This window comes from Plectrocnemia conspersa, unplaced genomic scaffold, assembly GCF_051122295.1.
Source record: "Plectrocnemia conspersa isolate PC_06_02 unplaced genomic scaffold, ASM5112229v1 ptg000002l, whole genome shotgun sequence".
Classification (NCBI taxonomy): domain Eukaryota; kingdom Metazoa; phylum Arthropoda; class Insecta; order Trichoptera; family Polycentropodidae; genus Plectrocnemia; species Plectrocnemia conspersa.
In genome coordinates this window covers 10,819,117-10,846,711 of record NW_028277166.1, presented here as the reverse complement: position 1 = coordinate 10,846,711, position 27,595 = coordinate 10,819,117, and the positions used below count along the sequence as shown (strand labels likewise).

The 27,595-nt window shown below is 33.0% G+C and overlaps 4 protein-coding genes and 1 pseudogene across 5 annotated transcripts; 1 reads left to right on the top strand and 4 right to left on the bottom strand.

Annotated features, from left to right (window-relative positions):
- Positions 1 to 1,374: 1,374 nt before the first annotated feature.
- Positions 1,375 to 7,039, bottom strand: LOC148237631 (putative tricarboxylate transport protein, mitochondrial). The gene is made up of 6 exons (XM_088205248.1): positions 6,938 to 7,039; positions 6,441 to 6,646; positions 3,957 to 4,086; positions 3,123 to 3,346; positions 2,893 to 3,057; positions 1,375 to 2,816 (listed from the first exon to the last, which is right to left on the bottom strand). The coding sequence occupies exons 2-6, from the start codon at positions 6,625 to 6,627 to the stop codon at positions 2,578 to 2,580; spliced, it is 945 nt and encodes a 314-aa protein (XP_088061374.1). The 5' UTR covers positions 6,628 to 6,646; positions 6,938 to 7,039; the 3' UTR covers positions 1,375 to 2,577.
- Positions 7,040 to 11,033: 3,994 nt separating this feature from the next.
- On the bottom strand, positions 11,034 to 13,347 carry Snr1 (SWI/SNF related, matrix associated, actin dependent regulator of chromatin, subfamily b, member 1). Its single transcript, XM_088205296.1, has 7 exons — positions 13,173 to 13,347; positions 12,912 to 13,102; positions 12,688 to 12,853; positions 12,470 to 12,617; positions 12,031 to 12,242; positions 11,546 to 11,722; positions 11,034 to 11,477 (listed from the first exon to the last, which is right to left on the bottom strand). Exons 1-7 carry the CDS (start codon positions 13,251 to 13,253, stop codon positions 11,331 to 11,333), a joined length of 1,122 nt encoding a protein of 373 aa, XP_088061422.1. The 5' UTR covers positions 13,254 to 13,347; the 3' UTR covers positions 11,034 to 11,330.
- Positions 13,348 to 15,703: 2,356 nt separating this feature from the next.
- Positions 15,704 to 18,791, top strand: PIG-L (phosphatidylinositol glycan anchor biosynthesis class L). Its single transcript, XM_088206016.1, has 5 exons — positions 15,704 to 15,978; positions 16,057 to 16,340; positions 16,409 to 16,699; positions 17,366 to 17,459; positions 18,529 to 18,791. The coding sequence occupies exons 2-5, from the start codon at positions 16,061 to 16,063 to the stop codon at positions 18,701 to 18,703; spliced, it is 840 nt and encodes a 279-aa protein (XP_088062142.1). The 5' UTR covers positions 15,704 to 15,978; positions 16,057 to 16,060; the 3' UTR covers positions 18,704 to 18,791.
- Positions 18,792 to 18,843: 52 nt separating this feature from the next.
- mRpS23 (mitochondrial ribosomal protein S23) lies at positions 18,844 to 23,551 on the bottom strand. The gene is made up of 3 exons (XM_088206017.1): positions 23,412 to 23,551; positions 19,262 to 19,423; positions 18,844 to 19,194 (listed from the first exon to the last, which is right to left on the bottom strand). Exons 1-3 carry the CDS (start codon positions 23,453 to 23,455, stop codon positions 18,909 to 18,911), a joined length of 492 nt encoding a protein of 163 aa, XP_088062143.1. The 5' UTR covers positions 23,456 to 23,551; the 3' UTR covers positions 18,844 to 18,908.
- Positions 21,741 to 23,374, bottom strand: LOC148237628 (UDP-sugar transporter UST74c pseudogene; annotated as a pseudogene). The gene has a single exon (XR_015812729.1). The product of XR_015812729.1 is annotated as a UDP-sugar transporter UST74c pseudogene (transcript).
- Positions 23,552 to 27,595: the final 4,044 nt, after the last annotated feature.

Here is a 27,595-nt window from a genome sequence, read left to right as displayed (position 1 = left end):
ATATCTATTCTGAGCTAAGCTCGAAATTTCAACGGGCATATAAAAAGAAATTATATTATCGAAGAAACCAGACATTAATGTCATTAATTAAATATTTACAGAATCTTACAAAAATCTTCAAAAAAGGAATAACAGTCATTCTTCAAAAGCAGAAATATATTATGTAAAATCGGGAAAAAAATTATTCGACGAATTCTAATGACCCTCGCGACTCCATTAAATCTTTAGATTCCATTGAAGAAATTGAAAATTTATCATTGGCGCAACAATTAGAGAAAGAAATTTCTGTCAGCCTCAGAGAAAGTAGTGTAAGAAAACCAACATCTTGCGGATTAATGGAGAAAAAATTCAAAATATTTTAATAGACGGGCAAGAGAACAAATAATTTACATTGCTATTTGAAGCCTTCTCGATTAAACCAACATCAACGCAAAACGTGGGGAATTTTTCTACAACCGAAATTTAGCAAAAAGTAGAACAAGAATGTTTGATTCTACTTTAGATGGTATATGTTTTTTTAAAGGGTTATTTTAAGAATAATATGTAATAATGTATCTGCAATACTTTACTGTTGTAGGGGGCCTATTTATATATTTTTTTAATTTAGATTTTATTATGGCTAAAACTTGGCAGCACTCTGGTAACACTGGCGTAATGGACGCTCTTCTCGTGGGGCCGGTGCGGGCCTCGTGCACCGTCCGCTCACACTTTGTATAAAATAACATTTTAACATATAACTTCGTTAATTCTCAATCTGTCTAAAAACCACGTGACCAACGTGAACAATCCATCGCATACATATGGTTGCAAGTCTCCCTAATTTATTTCACTGTAAAAACATTTAGGTCCATATTTGTCCATGATATTCTCAACTTCTGCTGCTAACACTGCATTTCTAAGGCATGCACATGTTTATTCTCGCCGTAGTCTGAAAGCCATCTATAATATCGGGTTGAAACCTTGGGATTCAGGTGACTGTTTAGCTGAGCCTGCAGGAATAGAAAGCATGCTTTCTTGGGTTTCTAATTTTAATCTTGATTGATACTCGGCATAGCTCCGATTGGTACGAGTTCAAGAAAACACAAACTCGTTAATTCCATGCCAGAAGCGAAGTGGTAATTCTGTCAAGTTCTTACTAGTGAAAAAGAATTCAGTAAGCCGTACTCGGGTTTATATGCCCTTGAGTATCGGGGGAAGCCCACGTCATATTATTATGATTTATTATAGAATTGGTTTATGTTTTGAATAATATATTATTATTACATCTTCATATTTTTTGTACTAATATAAAAACAATTTTTTTTAGTAATTAAAACAGCAAAATAGCAGCGTTCACGGTACTCTGAAACATACTTTGCATTTAATAAAACAATATTTTCAACAACACGTTTATTTGTCTAACATATTAATATGTATATATTAATATCAAACAATTTCCATTTTTTCTACAGACATGGTTTAATCGTACTAAATTGGCTTTTGTATCAGTCTAATTTTTTGAAAACATAAATGAGGTAGTACATCTATAACGCTATAATAACAATCCCCAATATTATTAAACACCTCTAAGTTTAGTACCAATTTAAGTGCTTTCATCTAATATATCTTATTTCGTTTGTGTCGACTAAATTACGTTTATTTCAAATGGCACCATTTTGATATGTAACATTTTTTCATAATATTTCAGTTATTATTGAACAGGGTGAAGACCAGCTTCATATAAAATATCAAATTTGAACGACGTTATTAAAATATAAAGCCAAAATGTGGTCAATAATTTTAATGTAATCTTCACATTTTATCATATAAAAATATATTTACATGAGCAGAGTAATGTTTCATATATATGTATATCAATAATAGCATTCTTTAACAATAATAAATTAATGAGTAATAAATAAAAATAAATATGCGTTAAACACAAAACGAAGGAATGGCAGCTTTAACAATAAACGGGAATGATACAATTTTAATGTGTATCGTATATGTAAGTATAAGCATAACAGCTGTATAGTATTTATGTAAAAAAATAGAAATAACATCAAAATTTCATTCAGTCTTTGAAGAAATTCATTATTTTTTAGAGTATTGTATAAAAAATGTACATAGGCTATTTAAAAAGTTCCCATAGCATAGTTTATGTGTAAATCCCAAGTAACCATTATATCATGTTAATCCGCTGCGTATCTGTGATTTTCGGAACAAACATCAATCTTGTGGTATTACTTCGTAATATAGTTTGAGAACTCTTTCAACAACCCATTTATGTCAATACACATTTTTTATTTTTTTATTTCTTTGCAATTAAATTTCGCATACGTTTAAAATGGTCATGTAAGCATTTATAAAACAGTCTCACCAAAAAACCCAAGCGAAAAACGTCAAAACACGACTTCGGTGCATAAATACAAAGACTATGTCATTAACAATTGTGTAAATACATGTATCAATATCAGCCACTGTAAAATTTCATATACACATCAAAAATATCTTTTCAAATAAATAACATACTTCATTATCATCAATAACTGCTAACGGGGATTTGTATGTAGTATAATATATAGATTCGAGAACAACTTATGGCCAAATCTTGTTAAAGACGTCCATGAACGAGTCATATATCATGAAAGTGATCGCCACATCGAGGCAGACCCTGCTGAGACGTGGAACGGTTCCCTTGTAGAAGGCTAGCGGCCCTTCGTTCTTCCATATCTTGACGAAGCAATCCCAGGTGCTCTTATACTTGCTGGCTTCGAGCCCTTGCATTCTAGTTTTCACTACGTCGATCGGGGTGTTACCAAAAACGGAAGCGGCACCTATAGAGCAAAATTTAAATTAGCAAATCTAAAAATGATTACAGAACAGATTTAAAGTTTGTTGAACGAGTTTAACCTGCAAGTGCTCCGAAAGCTCCGACGATGTATTTAGGAACTGGTTTAGATGGATCACCACCGCGGTACATATCTTTCAAGGATTCCATTACAAAGAATCTAATGGCTTGATTGGAACCTTGCTTCATAACTGTGGCTGTTACTCCCTTATATACTCCACCAATTCCTGTAATTATATTTTAAATGTAACTATTATAACTTACGAATAATGCAAACTTTAAATTATCGTACCGTCTTGTTTTATAATTGTAGAAACACCATGGAAAAATCCTTTGTAGCGTGGATTCCCTGAGAGTTGATCATTGATAAACTTTACTTTGACTGTCTCCATTGGGGTCACGGCCAACAAAGCTTCACTGACTCCTGCTCCGAGACCGCATAAAAGACGTGCACCCGGAGACAATACGCCTCTCTCGTCAACCATTCGCTTCTTAAATGCTTCAAAAGCACCAAACCTAGAAAATAAAATATAATTTATATTTATAGAGGCACGAAAGTTATTGCCATATTAGAAGATGCTGACGAGTGCTTTTAGTTTATTTGTTTCCATTAATAAAACATATTTTTAATATATTAATTTCAACACCTCTCGTTGACAAACAATTTATGACAATTGGACATTAATATGGCATTTAGAGTTTGTTTATGAAACAAACAAGGGTTTAACAATCTGTAATCTCATCTTTCACAAAATTCTCAGACCACCAAAATTATCTGGTTTTAAAAGCAGTATGTTAAGCATTACACTTCTGCATCTATAGTAAAAACTATCATTAGGAACCGCTGACTCACATAATTCACAATTTGAAACACATAAATGATATCGAAAATTTTATATAGTCAGTATAATATAATATATAAAACAAAATATATTTGATAATCTATTTTAATTTGTTTAGTACACCTCTAAATGACATTCTACTAGTGACAGTAAGCATCGATTATTTTTTTATAAAACTATTTTTAACCAATAAGGAATGGAACAACCTGGTATGATATATTTTTAAAATTAAATGTCAATTGCACCACTTTTACTTACTAATTTAAAATAAAAAAGAATCTTACCGAACAGCCGATTTTGGAATAGAACCATACAGCAAAACACTGAGACCTCGATATAATCCCAAAACTCCATGATTTTTCACGGTCTTTTTGACACAATCGCCTATTCCAGAATATTGCTTTTGACCACCAGCTGCAATTGCATTAAAATTAATTAATCCAGCACTCAATATTTTACTTAAACATGAAAATCTAATGTTAACTAATACAAATAATTGATACGTATATGATTATTTTTTTCACAAGTATGACTATAAAATTCCATGCAAGATTTATAATAAAAATATTTATATGAAGTTAGTATACAAGATGCGTATGAGAATTAATTAATAGAATGATTAGTGAAACATAAAAAAAAAAACACTTTTTATCACTTACAAAAATATAAATATAATACATACAAAATATTGGATGTTATGCAACATCTTTAATAAACAAAAATGGATTCTTTGTAATTAGCACTTGACATTGATAACGCTTTTTTAATATCGTATTTTATTTACTGATGCATTACTCTACGGTAACTTACACTTGGAATCGGGGTAAAAACCAAACATTCACTTACAATGTACACAAAATAAATAGTCACTTTTTTATTTGTCGGTGTCGAAGTCCTCGGCTCAGTTCTTCAATACATGAACAAAGCTAAAACTTCACAAGAAGCAAAAAGAAAAAAAAATAACGTTCACAATAGAAAAAAATATATATCGCAAAATGTATAGATTCATATTATATTTATACATTTTGAGCTCATTTTATTTTTAATTATTTCAAATAATTTTTATTTTTAAAATGTAAAAACATTTAAACGTCACTAGTTTGGTGTATACTAATTATTTTAAAATTTTAATTAATTTAAATCGATAAGTTATTTAGCTGGCCTCAACTCATATTTTAAAAAAATAACAAATTGATTACACAGTAAGAATATATTTTTTAAATTTTATTTATAAATTAAAGTTAAAGATAAACATCTCAAATATTTTTGCGAAGAAAATAGTGGAATTTTTTCAGACACTTTTCAATGACAATAGATTTGACGAAATTCTTCAAAAATGTTATAAAAAGTTTCCTTTAATTACAGATCATTGAGTACAACAGCTAGTTTTTTTTTTAAAACACTTAAAATGAATTAAGCTTTACAGCCAAACAAGTCCCAAGTGTTTTTGGGGTAATTTTTAATTTCGGGCTTTGCTGATAATTTCAATATCTGCTTTAACCCATTGGTTGCCGAAATCTAATATATCGGATATAACTACTTTGACGAAAATTGTCAGATCTGATGTCATCGTTGAAGAAAAATCAGATAATTTAACATATATTTTGTTTGATGTGTAATATTTAGATTCCAAAAAGACTCTGCAACCAAAGGGTTAGCAAATCATCCCAAATTATAAATTATTGTACATATTTGGCTCTTGTCTCTTGAAAGTTTAATAAATAAAATATACTTTCTGAAAGTATGTAATTTGTTTAACTTGGCCATTATTGATACAAATTATATATTAGGCGTACCAGAAAAGAATGTCTGCCTATTGATTGTCCGTCATGCTTATGGTGTTACATTATTTGTAACATCTTGAGTAAAGAATTTATTACCAGTTTAATCAAAAAGAGACTTCAACTAAAAACATTTTTTAATGTTTAGATGCAATGCAGAGATCTTTATCTGGAAATTTTGATCTAAAGAATACCTAGTACTGAAAGTGGATGAAAAAATCCTAGCTGCCAAAATTACTGCGAATCCAACTCTAACTATTAATATAATACAGAAAATTGAGATGTAAAGATCAGGTAAGAGAACCAATCTCTAAAACAAATCAAAAGATTTAATTGAATATTACACCATGTTTTAAAAATATGATATCAACCCTTATCGATATTACTATGGACTTCTGATATGAGGGTATTGGTTAAAGTTTATTCAAACCGAATTTTGGTCAATAGGAGGGCGCAAAAACAATTACCACTTCTCAGAAGTCAAAAATTCACGTCAAAAGCAATAAAATCATAGAGCGTTCCTACTGCGACGGCACGATTTTATTGCTTTTGACGTGGATTTTGACTTTTAAGTAGGGATAATTGTTTTTCAGTTTAGATATGTTTCATTCAATTGTAAGTCGTAATTTTGTTATAAAAAGTCTTTATATGAACGCACCATTTTATTGCAAAAAATGAATGTAATTGATATGTATTTTTCATGAAATCGAAATATTAAAAAAACAACCACTTACTAGAATAAGCTAAAATAACGTCCCTGGTACAAAATCAACGGACACTTGTACTATAAATTAAATTGACATATTTAACTCGTTTCTGGTATACCTAATATTTCTTTATGAATGAAATTCTTTGATCAAAATGTAATATTTCTTAAAATATCTCAGCAAATTGAATGTTCAATATCAAAGGTTATATAACTGATAAGAAATTGTTATCAGTCATTGCTTAACGTTTATTTAAATTTGTTGATAATTTAAAATTTACCTTTTTCGTCCAACTGCAATTGAGTTTTAACGTATTCCGTGGGAAACGTGATGCAGATTTCTATCCCTCCAGTTATACCGCCGGCCACGATTCCTTTCAAGGCTATGGATCCCGGTTGTACGGCTGCAGCAGCTCCAGTGCTGTCCATCCACGGCCTCCTGAAGGGATTCTTAAAGGTTCTGTCCATGTCGACGTATCTCTGGAAACTGACCGATCGATCATATTGACCGTGTATCTCTATCAACGTTACCGTGAACTTTCTTGACACAAAACGGCCGTGCAAACAAACGATTGCACAACAGATGCCTCAATTCGCTTCCGCTGCTAGAAATTGTCCGTTTGCGTCACAGCGTTCCAGTCATTAATCAAGAGTAATGTTATATTTATAAAAATGCAAAATGGATCTCATGTTTTTCGGTATTACGTCAATATGAATGAAAATTTGAATGAATGTTTTATTGTGTGGGTGTTCACTTTATAAATTTGGGATCGATTACCTGGGATTCGATCGGAACAAGTTATCCGGCGAGCGGTCAGTAGCGAAAAGGACCTTGACCGTTCGGCGAGCGACTCGCCACTATTTCTGTCAAAAGAGTATTGGCCCTAATAGTCTATTTTTAAACCATGCTATAAAAAACGCTATTCCAAAAGTTTGCTATCTATTTTAATACAAATTTCTAATATTAAACTACTTAATTACCTTTAATTTGCGTCATAATATAACGAACAAATACAAATTATTTTACGCATTCAATAAATAAAAATTGGTTATGTATAACAGTGTTACTCAATTATCAGCCTGCAGATTACTAAGTAAATTGTAATAAAACAAGTGTATGTGTAATAAAATATAAATACAATGAACTTACAACTCCTTATTTATTTTTTACAAATATCGAATACGTCCATTATGTGAAATTTTCTTAAATGTTATTGACTAATTTTCACGACAGCAAAAATTCAATGTATCGTTAATATCCTTAAACAGCAGATACAATATTTAGTATAAAGTAAAACATAGATAAAAAAAACAAACGTATTGAATTATACCAAATATAGATACCAAACATTATCCATAACCACTGAGAAGTTTTTGAGCAGATTTAACTTTTTGAATGATCGTTCACAACTTGCAATAGATATTGTAACAGTTTAAATAATCTGCAGTGAAATGGTAAGATTTGTAAATACATCATCTGCATATGACACAATAAAAGTAAGAAGATACAAATGATTTTTCGGTAATATTTCATTACGATTAGTAACCAGCATTTAATTTAAGCCTTTGATTTCTGTGAAAAAATCTTTTTATCGACATCCGTGTCATCGAAATTTGCGAAATTTGTGCAATTTTGACGTAATTTATTTTCATATATTTTACTTCGACGCCCAGAATAAATTAAACTTTTTATTTAGTGCTTTTAGTCCTAAAAATGATGTTAATATTTCTCGTTGTAATCCGTCAAGTACGGATTTCATAACACGTATGATTTTGCTCTCTGCTGAAAGCTCTGAACCAATTAATACTTTTGACATTATTTTACGTTATTTTTTCAATCTGTGAATTTTATTTTTGATATTTTAACAGAATTGAGTATGAACGATTCCAATTCCAGAGATTCTTGCAATTGCTTTTTTTAATAACGTTTTAGAAATTAAGTAAAATAATGAAATAAAAATTCAAAATATTTTATAGTAATTGTGTTAGTCTAGTTTTAAACGTCATATCTGGATCTTTTAACAAATTTTCTAAAAGTTCGACTAACGTGTATAACGTGTATTATACGAAAATAGTCAATAATAATATTATCAATGCTGCAACCATTTAATATTCGATCAATGAATAGCAAAATTTATAGCTGCGCGACTAAATATACCGCATTGTTTTATTCTATATAAAATGTTTCCTTTGTAATCAACGGTTTGGAGATCACTGTATTAAACTATCTATATTAGACGTGGCATAAGGACGATAAATTATCTGTGCATACAGTGAAAGCAGACTCGAAGGTCACGCAAGAAATATTTCCGGGACATATTATTTCTGTCTGAACTTTATGCCTGAGGTTTTCTTTTTATATTAAACATGGATGCTTCACACGAGTATGCTAATTAATTAACACCAGAAAAATGATAATGAACGCAATTAGAAGATTCTACACATAGTTGAAAAATGATCTAATAAATATGCTACTTTAATACGGAATAGAAAATAAATGTGTATCAAGAAAAACGTGCCCACGTGCAAATTTCCCACAGAAAAATATAAGAAAAAGACAACCTAAAATGTTTTTGGTATAATCAGAATAAAAGAGTGATTTAAGTCTGTGACTATTAACTAACAGGGTTAGAATCCCATATGGTATTTTTCAATCTCTATCGTGTTTGATTATTGATTATTTTAGGTCATTTTAGCTTTTTTCAGGGTGCCATTTAGTGGTCGTTTTTTTAATATTTCGATATAATTAAGATTCATAGTATTTCATTAAATGGCATTCATAGTTCTGGCCAAAATCAATGGGGGGGGGGGGGGGCAAATGCAAAAAAACAGACCTTTTATGTGCTTGATCTTCAGCAGCTTTGATAAATTATGCGTAGGTTTATTATGTCCAATTAGGCATCATTTGTTATTAGGACCCGATCCAATTTTTTTACTGCTTATTTGACAGCAAACTTTTGTAGGTATTTTATAAAGTAAAAACCTTATTGTATAAAAAATAAAATGTATTTATATAAATATTAATAACAAATACAAATGCTTTTATATATTTAATTTAAAAAATATATAATTATAATCAATTATCACAGATTAAGTTTTCTTAGATATTCCTAATTTCCCAAATGAATAACGTGATGATTAATTAAAATCGAGATAAATTGTACATATAAGGTATTAAAAAAGACGAATGGTTCAAATCTCTTGGCTATTGACCTGAAAGACCTGGGTTCGAATTTCATATGGACCTTATTATATAATTATAATTCCGAACGATTAGGTTTCACAGATTAGGTTTACCTAGATTTTCCTAATCTTACGGATTAACATCATAATGATTAATTAAAAGTAGTATATATTAGCTACTAAAAAATACTCTAATAGTTAACTTATGCGGTTTTATGCTATCAGTATTTTCCACTCTTAATGCAGTATAATACAAATCCATTACATCTTTATATAAAATAATGAAAGGTAAAAACCTCCAAATTTATCATTTGAAGAACGTTATTTTAAGAATATTTTTTTTTTATCTATAAATAGATACTAATAAAAAACAATATGATCATGTTAAAAAAATTCATTGTACTTGAAATCACAAACAAGGATTGAATATATACAGTATCTAATCAAACCCTAAGTGTAGTTTCACACGTGCCGGATGGATTCACCCGGCACAGGGCCGGCGCCATTTACAAACCCTTCACACGTGGCCGGTTTCTTACCAATCCGACCTATACCCCGTCAAATGGTGCCAGTCATTTAGGATTAACGGTTTTACATAAGTCCTTCCACGCATTTTACGTTAGGATTTTATTTTTGTATGTATTCTACTAAGATAATTAAAAGAGATTCTACTAATATAATTAAAATTTCGAGGTTTATTTCTTCCGCTATTGCCTAAACCTGAGGAATATATTTAATATTTTTATTACAAGATACCACAATCACTGTCAAGGGCTGACTGCTGGCCCGGTTCGTGTTTCAGCGTAATTCCATACACCATACTCAACCCGGAACCGGACAGTTGTAGTGAGCGCAGCCGGCGACAACCCGGCAGCCAACGTCGGGCCGGCGCCGGATAGATTCGTCCGGCACGTCTGAAATGGTAAGTACTAGCCCATACACCACCCCTACTACTTGTGAAGCTACACTTATACTAAATGGGTTACTTTTGGATAATTATTTTTCTTGAATTTTTTAGTTATTTATGTAATTTTATTTTTACCGAGTCAAATGCGCGGTATTTAAAATTTGTATTAATAAATTATCATTATTTCAAATATATTTTAGCTTGTCAAATTAATTTATAAATATGTAATGATAATTTAATATTGTTCAATAAATATCTGAAATAATAGATCGTATAATAAAACTATTAATTTTTATTATTTTATGGTTTACACAATTTATTATGCTCAAAAATACAATGAATTACATATAAAATAATTTATACATTAATAATATTGAATATGTACATACAAATAAGTTTTCTATCACAGTAGCCACAACATAGCTTGATACGCAATAAAAAGAGAATTCCAATTTAAATTAACTTTACAATGTTTGACTTTTAAAGCGAAGTTAATGAAAAAATCAATAATTATCATTACAATTGGATTTACAGAAGTGATGAAGAAAAATAACAAAAAAAATATTTCACAATCTAATGTAGTGGCTATTGTTATATTAAAAAATATATTCCCAGTTTAAAAATGACAATATACAAATATTGTTGTCATCTATATTATGAAATATTAAATATAATTATAAACTTACAAAATACTTCTTTATAATGTATAAAAAAATGTCAAAATAAATATAATAAAAATGTATACAATATATAGGAAATGTATGTATAAATATAATTTTCAAAATGGTCAATGAAATGCAATTTATTATAATTCATCAACGGTTTGACAAATACAATCGATACTCGTAGATCTTGTGGCTCTTCATATTACATTAGGTATATAATATACATACATATTTTTTCATAAAAAATATCTAAAAAACACACTTAATTCAAAAAATATGTTTATGGCATGATTGATCATTTTCATTGCAGTCCATACGTCAACGATGCCGGATTTATGCAATAACGCACATTTAATTATTATCAGAGAATCTGATAATAAAGCCCCGGGAGCAATTCACCGAGGCTTGGCTTGACCCTACCAACCCGGTGTGGTATTTGCGAGTCTCCTCATTCGTCGAGTGTTCCTATCTTGATCCCTAATCTTCTTCTCCATCTCTGCATCCGTTAACGTTTCTAAGAACGGCGCCCAAGCATCGGCTTCAGACGGAGGTCGGAATGGAACCTGATAGTAAAAAAAAAGTTGTTGACAAACAAATCCATACATTTGAAAGATATAAATAATGAACATACTTCAACGACAGGGAGTGGAGCTTCACTGAACGCATAAGTGCGCTGATGCCATCCTAGTTGACCTCGTACGCTGTAAGCGATCGCAGTTACAAACTCTCCGCCCAGACCTAGCTCGGCGCAAAGCTTCATGGCGAATTCTTCAGGATTATTTTCATTTTGAGACATGTCCCATTCAACCTAAATATTTTTAATTAATTATTTTATGTAAAAGTAGAACCTAACTAGGTAAACTTTTAATCTTTCTTTGAAGAATATACAAGTGACTTATTTATGAAAGGAGATAACTACGGTTATATATTAAAAATAACTATAGCTGCCTTTCAATTTTTTTTAGTTTGCATGTTTCTTTATAATTAAGCTAGTTAGACTAATTTTGGTTTGTAATATAAAAGACAATGCAAATACGCATCTTAATAAATATAGATTTGATTCAACGTGACTTTAAAGAATATACTCTAAGATGTTTACTCAAAGAACATACACACCTGATCTACAAGAGATGTGTTTCCGACGTGTATGTTCAATTTAATCACTACACGTTGATCTGCATGTTCATCTAGCAAAGCCGGAGGATCACTCGGGAAAGCTTCCAATTGTTGCTTTATGGAAGTAGATATTGCAGGTACGAACGTAACTGGATTCAAGTCGAGATCATCACATAAAACTTCAGCAAATTGTTCCGGAGTTATTATAGATTCTAAAAACAACAAAAATACAAGTAAATAAAAATATTGTAAACGCTAAATTAACAATTGATATTACTATTTTAGATACATCATATAAGATCAAAGCTTCAATATTCATTGTGGAATAAATGGGATTCAATAATTAGCCTCGACCATCACTCGACACTCAAATCTCGGATTTAAATCATATGTATCATAGAATTATTGGACGTGTTTATGCATAAATAAGGATAATAACCATTCTTATTCCAAGTGAAAGTATCTCTCAATTTCTGTCCCTCTATTTCCATGTCCAGGCGAATCGGAACTAACAATTGTTTTTGAGATGCATTTTCTAAATTGGCCGCCATGTCTGTGTCGTCGAAGCACAGTGGAAAGGTGCGAATCTATAAGACGAAATCAAAATAAAATATAACTAAATGATTTTACAAGATTATTTACCGAATTTGAATATACCTTCTTACTATGAACGCGATTTCTATTTATAGGCGTGGCTTGGGGGACTGCATCTAAGTGCGAGGAATTGGGAAGCGCTGGCAACCATGGTGCGTTATGTGGTTTCTTAGCTTTACTTTCTCTAGGAGTGGACGGGTCCGAAGAGCCCACAGAAACGGCTTTAAACCTAAAATTAATACATTTTTAATAGAGGAATGTTAATATTCAAATTGAAAAAGACATACTTATCGTCGTTTCCGTCGATAACATCTTCTACCTCTGCCGCTTTTAGCAATGAAACAGAACTGGATAGAATATGGGCGCCGAGGCCTAAGTCGATCAAGCGCTTCCTCTCCTCATTTGTCAACGTTCTCCTAGTTAATCCAGGATACTTTTTGTACAGAGATCCTCTGAATAGTCGTAAATAATTACCGACCTGCGTAAACGTCAAAGCCGGCCATTACTAACTTTATGAACTTTAGTACGGAAAGCGAACAGTTACGTACCTCAGATCCTACGCAATAGTATTCACCACTTTCTTCTATCTGAAAACTTATCGGCTTATCCCCGTAAGTCCTCATTGCCATAGTTATGTTAACTGCAATGCGTGAAATTTAATCGACACTGCAAGCGGACGCTTTCTAGGTTGGCCTTAACACCTTTATTTTCAAGCATAGACACAAAGTTTAATTCTGAATTAAAAATTATTAACCCTTAGACCGCCGACCAGTAAATTCTTAATTGCTCGCTGTACGCCATGCTTTTTTAGCGATATAATTTTTTGGCTTCTCACTCTGTTTAACACATCATTACAGCCATAATACTCAATTTTTATATTTTAAAATTATATATGTATGATTAACATGATTTAAACATTCTAATTATATCAATAAACAAACATTTTTCGTCGTATTATTGGTAATATGACTTATTATATACTTAAATCAATTGGCCGGCCCGCGTGGTGGCCCGCGTGCTCACCCTTACGACAAACAGGGTCATGCTCACACTGAGACAATTTTATTATATAAATCTGCAACGCATTTTTTCGTCATCTGACCTACATCCTGTTATAAAAATTTACAAATCGACAACATTTCTTAGATGCATACAAAATCATATATATCGTACACAAAAATAACCCTAATAACCAAACCGTTTGTTTTTGATCAATGATGCTTGCAATTGTTTGTTGTTGAAGGTTGTCATATTTCTTTATATATAAAAATAATAAATAATAAAACTTGATAGCAAGATACGATGTTACATTTAACTATATATAATTATATGTATAATTTATAATATATACATATTCTTCTTCTTCTTCCACGGCGCTACAACCGGTGATCGGTTTTGCCCTTTCCACCTAATTTCTTGTAGGGCTTTTAGATATATCTTGAGCTTTAGTATTTCTTCCGTTATTGCTTGCATTTTTCCTGGTTGTAATATTGCATATTCCAGGTTCCAAAATTCAAGTTCAGTCGTATATCTAGATTTCGATCGTCTAGGTCAGAGGTCCCTAAACTTTTTTGTCTTGTAGACCACTTGCCATGTTTTTCGGTATTGGGTAGACCCCCTGCTTGCTTGATATTGATTTTTTGCAAATTCATCAACTTCAAATCTGTTTTTGACAGCTGGTATCGTGCTACTCACTTTGAAAGATTTCTAATATCTGTGTATGTGGATTATTCCATTCATTGAAAGCCAAAAATTAAGTCACCCACATTTACATCTCATGGATCCCCAATTTTATTTTTCACTGACATGGACCCCTTGCAGGTCGTCGTCGACCCCTAGGGGTCGTTATAGACCACTTTGAGAATCACGGTGGTATATCATTATGTGCAGGTTTTTACAAGTTCAAAATGTATTACGACAACAAAGCGAATGCCTACATCCTACAACTTACACAATTTTATAAGCATATACAATACATTTTTTACTTCATAGGTACTTTTATAAATAATGTATACGTCTTTATTTTATAAGATTATAATGTAAGTAGATAGGTACTATCAGTGGTTGTTGAGATCCACTTCAGTGGACCCCCAAATTTTTTTTCGCTGACGTAGACCCCTTGCAGGTTATCATAGACCCCTGGGGGTCGATATAGACCACTTTGGGAATCACTGGTCTAGGTCATTATGAATCGGGGCGGATTTATTATTTCTTTGTGATTTTTTCGTAATTATTTGGATTTATCCACGTTGATTGGTTTGCTCCACGATAGAAACCCTCCTCCTTTATCCGGGCATGAGACCGGCAAGAGTGCAACATATCTACACTCCAGGCGGAATATGTAATATATATTACACACACACACACATATATATATATATATATATATATATATATATATATTTATATATATAATAAATAATAAACTTTTCGACCATCGTGACGCATTGGGGTAACCTGTTAGGTCACGATGGTATTAATTTAATGTAAATAAATAAACACATTACAAATAAATTATAAAATAATAGAACAAGTAAAATAAAATGATTCTACGACAAGGAATCGTTTTTGTTATTATTATTATTTAATATTTACTAAGAGTTAATATTGTTTTTTTATTAATTATATCTTATTTATATTTATTAATAAGTATTTAATAGTAATTATTATTATTATTATTATTTAATTATTACAAACAATAAAAACCAATCACAAAAACAGTTGACAATATTAAAACAGTCGAAATAACGTATAAATATATTCACAAGTACTTACAAATCACAATTATCATTGAAATATTGATGACATAATTTAATTTCGATTCATAAATTAAAGTATAAAAAAACGAATTTCCGCGATGCGTTTGTGCTAACCCTAAAAGTGGCCTAAGGTAGCACGATCGAAATCGCGCGCAAAATACAAACGACTAAAATTAAGGCGTGACTTTATAATTATATATACCACTGTTTCATCGCAAATTCCATAAATAAAATCACAGAAATCGTTTACTAGGAACTCAAACTGATTTTTAAAATATATATTGCCAACTTTTACATTTCCGTTTTTTTAAAAAACGAATGTTTTAACGAGCGCATGATATCATGCGCATGGTGTTGGACGGTAGATTTACTTGCGCATGATATGATGCGCTTGGCGTTGAAAGGATTAAATAAGTGTATAGATTTAAGGAAGAAATTATTTTATAGTTATATATTTTTATTGTAAGTAATGGCACAAAATTTTGGGCTTTCGGCCATAAATGATCTCGATGTTTTATGAAAGCAGTAATTGGCAGTTCGGGGTTAAGACAGATTTTGAATTATGATTATTATTACTCAGACCTCTTCGAAATACGTAAGTATGACTCTTATTTCTGTTTAATTTTTGCATTTATGACATTAATGTCAACTAAGATTAACACCCTTCTTACAGAAAAATGATAAAATATGAGTTTTTTTTGGAGTTCGTGGAGGAATTGAAGCAATATCTAATTCACGCACTCGATAACGCCTTTATATTTGTAATATTCTACGTGATTCTATGTATATTTCTTTATAGAATTGCCATTAAAAATGATAAAGAGAAAAAAACGAAAGATATCAAACGAGCGTTGATTGTCATCGCTCATCCTGACGATGAGTGTATGTTCTTCGGGCCCACTATATATAGCTTAGGAAAATGTGGAGTTGAAATTTATATGTTATGTCTGTCGATAGGTATGTTATGATATCAATTTCAATATGATAAATATGGAATGTCATTTTTATTATTTTAATGCTTACAGGAAATTACCGTAAAGACGGCAACATTAGAAAAACTGAACTGTACAAATCTTGCGAGGTGTTAGGAATCAAGGAAGGGCAAATCGAAATATGCATAGATGCTTATATGCCTGACGATCCGCTCATAATATGGCCTTCCGATCATATCGCTAAAATTATACATCACCATGTAGAAACGTTGTCCATTGACACGATCATTACCTTCGATAAAGGAGGTGTTTCGCATCATCCAAATCACACATCAATTTTTTACGGTGTCGCTCGATTATATATCGAAAAGCGTCTTCCAAAAGGTTAATTATTTAAATCAACTTTGGGTCAGAATAAAAATCAAATCTCGGTCACAATTTTATTAACAGAAATAAAAAAAATATATAAATGGATAATAAATTATTTATTTTAGAAATATCTTATAAAATATCTCACTCGCAGCAAAAATTTAACACCCCATGAATCGATTTAATTGTATATAGGATGTGAATGTATTCAGAGCGTCTACGGAGAGCACGCTTGGCTTGTGTTGACATCTGACAATGTTGCGAGCCCAACCAAAACACCTTGATAATGATAATGAACTGCCGATATGCGAATGACAGATTGACTAGTTGTACCAATCTACAGTGTTACAGCAATAACATCACTATTGCTAACTGAATTAAAAAGTTTGACCATCTGTCAAAATAATTCTTACCATTTAATATAAATTCTAGCCGTTTATATTCTGATGTATTCTGACCCGAAAAATACGAGTCATTATTAATACAGAATGGGACAATAAAAACTATGACTCCACCTTACTGAAACTGCATGTCTGTAATATGAAAATTATGCTTTGATAAAAAACACAACTGCTAATAATTTTACTTTATAACTATATTTACATTCATTATATTGACCCATTCTGTAAAACTGTTACTAAGATAAAATCAATATTATAGTAAATGCATTTATACTTACAGGTTGCAAGATATTCGCTTTGGAGTCGGTGAATGTGCTAAGGAAATATTGGGGCTATTTTGATTTACCGCTTAGTTATATTTTGTCATCACACTGGTAATAATTTTTTTTAAATCCTAAATTACTTATTGTATAATGTAAATAAAATATTTCCTTAGAGGTAGTTCAAAGTGACAAAAAAGCCTTTAACCACTTTACACGCAGTCCCGCACGGGTGTGTGATTTTAGAAATGTCCATTACACGCGGTGTCGAGCCTGTGCGGAAATATGAAAATCGGAGTTAAACGCGGTCCCACAAATAAACGTGATTATATTTGTCATTATACTCCGCTTCCGAGCATATGCGGGACTCGATCGGCATTTCGTTTCTAGTAAAAAAAAAGGTCACTTTTTTATTAGCTGTGGAAGTCATAAATTAGAAAAATACAAGGCGGTGTGTTACTTAAATTTTTGTCGCTTGAAGTATTTCTCAATTGTATTAGATGGGATAGAGACAATAAAAAAACCGAATGTAAGCATCCTTGACTAATTGGGGTTGCTTTATCTTTCCAATTTTTTGACACACTTTTATTACTATTTTTCCCCATATTTCTTAGAATTTATAAAACGCAATATGTTTTCGTATGGAATGTGTTTTAATAATAAAGATATCTATATTTCCTTACGTCCATTGTTTATTGTTAAGTTCATTCCATTATTTAATTATTGTTTGCGATTTTTAAGAAACGGTTAAAATAATATTCGCAATTTTTTTGGAACATTGCAAAAAATACCTGTTATGTAATTTTAAAACATAAATTTTGCAAAAACTTTAAATTTTTTTTTTTTTTTTCCTATTTATGTATAATTATTTACTACTATAATTTCCAATAAAAAAATATGATTTTTTTGGAACACTGCAAAAAAACACCCGCATGTTAAGTGATTAAGCATCCCTCATATAGCCCTGACCTTGCTCCTATCTACATCTTTCAGAGGAGCATTTTTTCAATAATAACGAGGTAGAATAGGAAGACCACCAAACCAGCGATTCCCAATTAATTCAGTCACAGCACTTTTTGTGAAACAGTTAATCTATTATAGAAATACAGACGATTAGTTTAATCTATATTCCTTGATCTTAAACATCCTATTTTTAACTTTGTAACAATTTATTTATTTTCAGGTTTGTGTTATCGTTCAAAGAAAAAGATATGATCAAAAAAGCTATGAAGAAACACGCAACACAAATGGTATGGTTTAGACATCTCTATTTGATCTTTTCAAGATTTTTAATGATAAATACTCTACGCAATATAACAACGATGGATCTCGAACTGGAGTTGGAACTCGACGACTGATTTGTCATTAGTTATTAATTAAAATTTGTTGTACGCTCAAAGCATTTATACCAAAATTGCAATTTAATATAATAGTCAAATTGAAAAAGTATTTTCATTCACTGGCCTTGACATGAATTGAGAGAATTAAAAAATATATGAATTATCTATAATTATATTTATAATAACATAAAAAACTACAAATTATCAACAAAAACATAAACATTTATTCAAATATATTTTTAATGTTTGTGGCGTTCAATTTGTTTTCCTTAGCATTCTTAAACATAGACGTAAACGACTCTTTTGGTTCTTCCTCGCCTTTTTCATCAGGAATTATGCCTTTTTCGCGACTCATTGTTTGTATGCTCTTCTCGTATGCTTCGTCATGACTGCAGTTGGTTTCAGATATAATTGAATTGAATGAATTGATAAATTTCTGTGAGTTTGTTAGCATGTTGTTATCCTTCAGGTTGACTGTACCTAGCGGCATACCGGATGTATGGAATTTCCTAATAAAAAATATATATATAATTATTGAACAAGAATTTATTTTTAAAGATGTTTTAAATTAATTACGCTTTAACCGCATCTTCGTTGTAGAATATTTCCCTCGGTTTATCTGTCGGCATTCGCCTGAAGAATGTGGGTTCATCAGTTGGAGGAAAAGCTCTATAAATGTCCCACCAGATAGGACGATCTTCCGGAAGCATAGCTCCGCTCCGCAGAAGTCCCTCTACTCTGGGAACAAACAAAAAATAAGAATAATTAGAAATTTATTATTAAAAAAAATAATTAAAAAACGAGTCAAATGAAAACTTTACAATCATAGTAGACATATAAATATGGCTGCACCATATTTTTATTTATAGTCAAGAGAAGTAGGAAGATACGAAAAGACATTAGTTCTGTAATTTTCACATCATGGCAATGATAAAGAGGCATTAAAAATTTCGTAAATATTGAAGTATAAAAACGCAAAAGTGACGATTTCCAATTAAATCAGAACAGTTAAAAATATGAAAGGTTAGTTTAAGCTGACAACAGGGCCGGCTCTAGGTTATTTGGCGTCCCAGGCAAATATAACTCAAATAACTCATTACATGAGCGCAAAAATATCAACGTTTTCCTTATATTATTTAGTGTTTTAACTTCATAAGTTAATATGAGCAATACATCTATTTTTTTATTATTATTATACTTAAGGGGCTAATAAAATATGAATAAAAAGATTTTCATTTGACTCACCTTTGTATGTACTTAGCTTGAACCGACACCTTTATATTTAATATGGTATTTATAAGCAGTTAGCGATAAAAAATATTAAAAATATATATATATACATAAAATTTTAATTTCTCATATTTACAATAATTTTTATACATACACATTCATATATAAATTCATAGTAAATATAAAATTGTAAACAGTAATGGAAAATATATTAGTACATTCAACTTAATATTATTGTTTTATATATAAATTAAATTATTATATCATCGCCTTAGTTTTAACCCTAAGTCAATTTGTTTTTTAAATTCTGTGTATTCTAATTTACCTAAGCTTTAATTTCAAAGATAATTTTAATACATACATAATGTCGGTTTGGAAAAAGACTGCTACAAGTCAGTTTAAAATTTATTGTATTATATGATAAAATAACGATACAAGTGATTTTCAGTGATGATAATGAGAGGCAAAATAAAAAATTAAGAGTAGGGCATATAAAAATTCAATCTTAAATTAAAAAATAATGGAGTTTGAAATGTATGGCAAAAATTATAATTATAATAAAAAAATATTCTATAATTAAAATTTGGAGAAAAATAGCAAATAATAAATTAATAGATCACCAGCTGTTGGTATGTCACATGTGTTACAAATGAGAAATTAACATTTGAAATGATTTAAAAAGTTAGATGTTTATCGAATAAAAGGTAATTTTATAGAAAGCAAAAAAGTATATAAATAAAATTGACATATTTCATGGAGTACAGCAGGGATCTATGATGAATCCAATATTATTTGCGTTATACATATATAAATGAATATATATAACAAGCAAGAGCAATTTTTTACTATAAATGCTTCTGAATAACGGATGTCATTTCAGCTTTTTCTATATGGGGGGGGGGGCAAAAGTTGGCCAATCAGCTGTCATTTTTAATACTTCCATTTCATTAAGATTCATTAAATGCATTTTTCTGGCCAAATTCAAGACGGTTCCTATTTAATCGTGCCGTCGCAGTGGAAACGTTCTAGCGTTCATATTAAGACTTTTAATAGCAATTTTACGACTTATAATAATTGAGAAAGCGCATCTAAACCGAATTTTGACCAATAGGAGAGCGCAAAAAACAATTATCCTTTCTCATAAGTCAAAAATTCACATCAAAAGCAATAAAATCGTGTTGGCACGATTTTATTGCTTTTGATGTGAATTTTTGACTTCTGAGAAGTGAAATTGTCTTTGCGCCCTCCTATCAACCAAAATTCGGTCTGAATATACTTTGACCAATACCCTCATATCAGAAGTCGGTATTAATATTGGTAAGGGTACCTATCATATTTTAAAAAAAGTGTAATATCCAAGTGCAGACAAATATAGAGCGATATGCGACATCTGTCTGTACTTCTGCTTATCTTTCCCTGAAAGATGAGTTGGCTTAGTTTGTATTTTGGACTTGACCTAATGAAAGTTCTAAAACTATAATTAGTTTTAAAATTTAAGTTTCATAGACATTTTAGAGCACCTATCTGTTAAATTATATTTTCGCTAACAGAAATATATATCTACTGGTGAAAATGTATTTGGACTTCACTAGTGAAAATTTAATTTCACTGAAAAAAACACATTCATTGTAACATTTATACATCGCATGTAAATAAATAATGATAAGAATGTATTATATTTTCTCTGGTAAAAATATATATCTACCAGAGAAAATGTATTCCAATATGATTTCACTGAAATTATATATTTTAAAAATATTTTCGGGATGATTCGAGACTGTTTATTTAGCCAGTTAGTGGTCGTTTTTTTTAATATTTCATTAAATGACATGCATTTTTCTAACCAAATTCAAGGGGAAGAGCCCCACCTGCCCGCCTAAATTACTTCCCTGCTGAATAATCTATAAATTTTGAGTTGTGATAGTTTTATTCTGAGCCGACGATATGTATTAAAAATATATACTAATTTTGTGTAGTCGTTTCCCAAAAATATAACATTACTAATTAGGTTAGAACTAAGGCGGCAATTAATTCATTAAAAAAATAGTCTTATTCAAATGTAATTAACAAATTACATAAAAATGTGTTCATATTACAACCTTTGGTTTATTAGATAAGCATGCGTTAAGTTTTGAATGGAGGAAGTGCTTTATTGTGTAGTTTTGATAAGATCCGATAGGAAGTGTTATTACAATATAAAAATTGTAATATATTAAATGCTCAAAAGCATAAATGACTAAGTTCGAAAAGTACATAGATGTGCATTATTATTGTTACATTTGATCCTATAGCATATATATCTTATAATATATCACATTTGACTACACAATATTTGTTTTGGTAACTTTTAAAGGAGTGCAAGCGCTCTTCATATTGTTCAGCATGTTGTACGTGTACAACACGCTACCTAGCACGCTAATATTCAAGCCTATAAAGTTGACCCAAGTGAACGCATAATCTCCGCCTAGAATCATCCCTAAATATGTAACGGATATATTCTTGAGGCAGCCGACGACGGCAGTGGTCAAAGCTCCGTTGTACATGGTACAAAGAGTTATGTAATAAGTCAATACGAATCCGGATACACACGCGATTGAAAACTGCACTACAAACATAGGATCGTTCCAACCGGGATACGAATAAGAATTGATAATATCACCAGTAAACCAAGCTATGATCAAAGCGGGAACCAACATAAACAGGCAGTTATAATACATGATTCCGTATTTGCCCAAGTTTTGGTTGGAGTTAAGTTTGTTCTTTAAAAATACACCGTTGCAAGATGTGAAGATGTCGTTGAGCAGCACGAACGCGTATCCTGTTGCGGTGAACGTGATGTCTTCGATCGCGGCTATGAACGCTCCCCCGACCATAGTGAAGACGCTTATTTTAATCAACGCGTTCGCCTCGATCCCGAGCAGATACTTCTCTATGATCATGGTCATGAATATGCTGAATCTTCGCAGAGCGGTGAACATAGGCAGACTCAGCTCTTTGGTGCCGCCCAGTCCCGTTACCATATTCCCCAGGTACATGACGGGCAACGGCCACATCTGACGGAACGTGTCGGATCTCAACGGCGGAAAATCTAACGTCTTCGTCGCTTTCAGCACGAACAGCACCGCGATAGTCGAAATCATCTGTCCCAGTCCTAAGACTTGATAGGACGGAAACTTGTATACGGTTAAGACTATTTTGTTAACGAATGTTATTATCAGAGAAGCCAGTCCGTAAAAGACGGCGCTGCTGATCTTCTTCACGTAGGTCGAACGATCTTCCGCCGAAGTATCCATCTTGCGAAGTGATCACATAGCAAATTTCAGATAGGATATTTTAAAGTTTCATCGTATCTGAGCGATCGTGCGCTGATTTGTTTCGAATGCCGCAAGACCGAAACACCGCGCTATATCGATAAGCGCTTTATAGGTTATGTTTATAGCTGTCAGATTTAAACGATCAACACACAAAATACTCAATTGTTTTAAATTAAAAATACCTAGTATATATTGTTCCAATTCGTTGCGAACGACTGGCGGCCATCGTTGTATGTTAAATGATTTAAAATAACTTTCAGGTTATCTGTTCAGTTTTTGGTCATAAAGCACTTAGTATTCGTCCATTAATAAAAAATAAAGATTTTATATCTACATAAATAATATTGAGCTATCCTATAAATAATGGGATAGTTAAAATAAAACGGATTTTAATCCAAGATATATTACAGCTCTTCCCACCTTAGGTAGGCCGCGCACTAGACAACTTGGCTGCCACAGACAGAGAAAACTGGGACAGCGCATAGAAATGTATTGACTGCCTGGGTAGTCAATACATTTCTACCTAGGCAGATGCTGACTGCTTGCAATGATAAAACAATAGAGACAGCGCATAGAAATGTATTGGGCTATCTAGGTAGCTCGCGCACTAGGTAGTCAGTCGCCAGTCTCCGTACACGTGTAGCCAGTAATTATCGACGCATTTTGTCAAACTAGGCCATTTATTTATTTTAAAATAAAAATGACGGAAAAAAGTATTTGTATTCAATTTTGCATTGAAAATATGATGAAGTGCAGTTTATTGGTACAAATTTATCACAAGGGGAACAAAAAACTATTGTACGTCAAAATATGTTGTATAAATAATCTGCTGTAGTTTTAATATAGATTTTCATATAACTTTTCTGAAAAATTGTCTTAGTATATATCTCCTATAATGTTTTTAGCCAGCGTAATTCTCTTTTCGCGTCCATCTTACCTGACGTAGCGGACACGACTGGCTGCTTAAAATCTTGCCTGCGAAAATCTGGTTACGGCAGCCAGGTTGCCTATTGCCCGGTCAGCCTTATTCGTGAATTTTTAAATTCTTGGCGATATAATATAATTTATATAATGCAGTGCCAGGTAATAGTCAGGAGAACGGTTTAATTAATAATAGTATAGTTTATTGGTAATATTTTAATTGATTAGTAGCAACCACAGAAAACAGAATATATAAAAAATATTTAAAAGATAAAAAACAAACTACGTCCAAGTCGTAACTCTGTCCACTGACGTCAGACGGGCTAATCACGCCGTGTGCGACGGATTTCCTCATTATTTTTTTCAATATTGTGCTTGTGTATTATAGGGGCTGTTCAGTTGTAGGGTGCAAAAGTAATAGTAGAAAACAATCAAAGAATTAAAATGGCATAATTCTTCACGTGTTTAGGGGCTGTGATGATGGCAGTTGGCAATGAGACACAGATTGAGCCGCTGCAGTAGTATATTTATTTGAGGTTACGGTTTACATTATAAGATTGGGGCGGACGCGCGACGGCACGCGTCCGAACCCTTACAAGCTTGCCGGAAGAGAGAGAGCCGTCACAACACCGCTATTTCTGCGCCGACCAGTTTTGGCCATAACAAATCTATATTGGCCCCCATACGGCTCCGGCCCTAGCAATTTACAATTGCGAACTATAACCAGGGGGAGGTATGGGGGCCTTGGCGCTGCTGTTGAATTAAATGCTGGCGGCGCAAAAGTAGCAAAGTCGTGACGTATGGTGTGGCGGCGCGGCCTCCAGTGACGCGCGGCGTGCTTCGCTCCAAGTCGAGTGGAACACGTGTAGACCCGGGCGGCGCGTAGGGCTCCAGGGGGCGCGAGAAGAACGGGCATGTCCGGGAGCACCTTTCGGGGCCCTGTGGTGCGTCGGTGCAGCTACACAGGGCGCGCGCGTGACGGGCCCCGAACATGCGGTTCGAGCTCGGAGTCGCGGGGGCGTAGCCCTACGGGTGCGTGACGGGTCACGCGTGGTCCACTCGAGCCTGGTCTACGGCAGCACTTCGGTGGCTTCTCGCTGGAGGCGCGTGGTGGCGCCGGATGCTTCCTGGGTCACGTGGTCGGCGGCGGCGGCGGCTGACGATGGCGGCTCATGGTCGGAGGCGCAGGCCCATCGTCTTGGTGGTCCGCCAGCTCGAGTCCGGATCCAGGGAAGCTCCGGCGGGGTGGCAGCAAGTGGGTTTGCAGCGGCTCGGCTTTTTATACTGCAGCGGCGTCTGTGTCTGCCATTTTGCGTCTGACTCCATATGTGTGCTCAGGATCACGTCGGCGTCAACAGTTTAGGGGTGGTGGTGGTGGCGGGTGGCAATGAGACACAGATTGAGCCGCTGCAGTAGTATATTTATTTGAGGTTACGGTTTACATTATAAGATTGGGGCGGACGCGCGACGGCACGCGTCCGAACCCATACAAGCTTGCCGGAAGAGAGAGAGCCGTCACAACACCGCTATTTCTGCGCCGACCAGTTTTGGCCATAACAAATCTATATTGGCCCCCATACGTGTAAGCATAAATTAATACGTTTTATCTCATCCATACAAATGATATTTTTAAGCGTCACTCGATACGTCTCGCGCATAGAACAGGATCTCGAGCGTATGTAGGGCTGAACTTGACTGATGTTGAAAATATACGAATTTATTTTTAATATTTATATATACATATCCGTTTATTCGAGGAAATCTGCAAATAAAACTAAATAAAAGTTTAAAATCAACTATTCATTTTTACCACATTAAAAATGAATTATATTAAAAATATCTTCGCTGAAATATTTAAAAAAAAATTAAACACATCTTAATATTTTGTGCGAACTAAGTATTTATGAAATATCATTGTTTTAATCTTAGATTTCCCAAGGATAAATGAAAGACTGCCATTGATAGGCCGCTTTGGAGTCCTAGCGATAGGAGCACAATTTGTTTGAAAGATTTTTCTATAGATTAATTTTACACTACCTAAAATGTTTTTTGAAAAATTAAAAAACATGCAGTACCCTCAATTAATTTACCATCGAATAATACAAATAAAGATTTTGCGTTACTGATATTGTTTCAGAACCTTGGGAAAAAAGTTTACAAGATACCCTAATAAAAATACGTTTACGGGCGAAAATTAAATATTTGTTCACTCTTTCAGAAAATCGGCTTAAAATGCTCAGATGCCTTTAACAGAGAGTGACTACTTTTTTAACATTACTACTTTTTTAACAAGAACCACTGCCGTTACCAGTACTAGGACCCTAGGAGTCCAACCCAATGGGCGGCATCCAGCTTTTGACGGCCAGATGAGCGGGATCCACCCAGTGGCGTAGCTAGGGTATGTGCCGTCCAGGGTGATCTTTAAAATTGCCCCCCCCCATACCTTTCTTGCAGGGTTATAAAATCAGCTTTTCTTAAAATAATAAATTAGTTATTATTAAGCTCTTGTTATTCGTGGTATTATATATATTTTAGTACATTCAGGGTTAAGAACCACATTAGACGATCACATCGCGAATATGCCGCCCCCAAGCAGTGCCACCCGGGACGGTCCGCCCCCTCCACCCCCCATAGCTATGCCACTGGATCAACCCCCCGTAGTACTACGCTATTAGTTAGAGTCTTAGTAGTGTTCCTCCCGAGCGTTCTGGGATACGTTCTCTTGAATACCTGCACTTGCATTGCATTTGCATTGCATGCTATTGCATTTCGGTGCGCTTCATCCTTATTACATCACTTTTGGTGATGCCTCAGTTTCAGCTTTAGCCCTCGGTCATTGGCCAGCTTGCGTGGAAATGCAATGCTTTGCTCGACATTGATAGTCCAAAGGACGCTACCTCGGTGGAATAGTCAGAGTTTACCTCCTCTCAAGAGCTTGGAAATTCAAGCTCAAAAGAGGTCCCTCACTCTCCCACACTGTTATCGGCGAACTCCAGCGTGTGGTCGACTGGCACCGATGCCTTTAACAAACAAAAAGGTGGAATAAAAAAAATTGTGAAGTGAAATTAATTTAAAATGTAAAGATTTGGTAGAACGTCAAATTAACAAAGTTCCGGACATAAGCATACGCTTATGTTCGGAAGTATTTTAATACTTGTTTGCCTCATAGACGAACATTAGCTAAATGGTACAACTCAATAGACGGGGAACCAGGCTTCACCAGTGAATCACTACAAGCATTAAAATTGAAGACCAAGAGTTCCAAATATAAATTTATTTGTTCTTTAGTTTTGGATGAAAGGCTATTAGGCAAAAAGTACAATAGAATGGGATGATAAAAAATATCACGGTTATATAGATTTTAGCACGGCAAAGGAGGGAGAGAACTTGAAAATTGCTAAAGAAGCCCTGATATTTATGGTCGTGCGTATTTATGGTAATTGGA

What these genes read in the sequence shown, in the direction of transcription:
- Snr1 (XM_088205296.1), bottom strand. Translation starts at nt 13,253, where the DNA reads ATGGCAATGAGGACTTACGGGGATAAGCCGATAAGTTTTCAGATAGAA. An exon ending in ATCGACGGAAACGACGATAA is followed by an intron (nt 12,854 to 12,911) that starts GTATGTCTTTTT and finishes TATTAATTTTAG; the next exon opens with GTTTAAAGCCGTTTCTGTGG. An exon ending in ATCGCGTTCATAGTAAGAAG is followed by an intron (nt 12,618 to 12,687) that starts GTATATTCAAAT and finishes TTCGTCTTATAG; the next exon opens with ATTCGCACCTTTCCACTGTG.
- mRpS23 (XM_088206017.1), bottom strand. Translation starts at nt 23,455, where the DNA reads ATGGCCGCCAGTCGTTCGCAACGAATTGGAACAATATATACTAG. An exon ending in ATTGGAACAATATATACTAG is followed by an intron (nt 19,424 to 23,411) that starts GTATTTTTAATT and finishes GTTTGTTCCCAG; the next exon opens with AGTAGAGGGACTTCTGCGGA. An exon ending in AACGAAGATGCGGTTAAAGC is followed by an intron (nt 19,195 to 19,261) that starts GTAATTAATTTA and finishes ATTTTTTATTAG; the next exon opens with GAAATTCCATACATCCGGTA.
- LOC148237631 (XM_088205248.1), bottom strand. Translation starts at nt 6,627, where the DNA reads ATGGACAGAACCTTTAAGAATCCCTTCAGGAGGCCGTGGATGGACAGC. An exon ending in ATTGCAGTTGGACGAAAAAG is followed by an intron (nt 4,087 to 6,440) that starts GTAAATTTTAAA and finishes ATGCAATTGCAG; the next exon opens with CTGGTGGTCAAAAGCAATAT. An exon ending in AGCTTTCGGAGCACTTGCAG is followed by an intron (nt 2,817 to 2,892) that starts GTTAAACTCGTT and finishes TTTGCTCTATAG; the next exon opens with GTGCCGCTTCCGTTTTTGGT.
- PIG-L (XM_088206016.1), top strand. Translation starts at nt 16,061, where the DNA reads ATGATAAAATATGAGTTTTTTTTGGAGTTCGTGGAGGAATTGAAGCAA. An exon ending in CGAAAAGCGTCTTCCAAAAG is followed by an intron (nt 16,700 to 17,365) that starts GTTAATTATTTA and finishes TTATACTTACAG; the next exon opens with GTTGCAAGATATTCGCTTTG. An exon ending in TATATTTTGTCATCACACTG is followed by an intron (nt 17,460 to 18,528) that starts GTAATAATTTTT and finishes ATTTATTTTCAG; the next exon opens with GTTTGTGTTATCGTTCAAAG.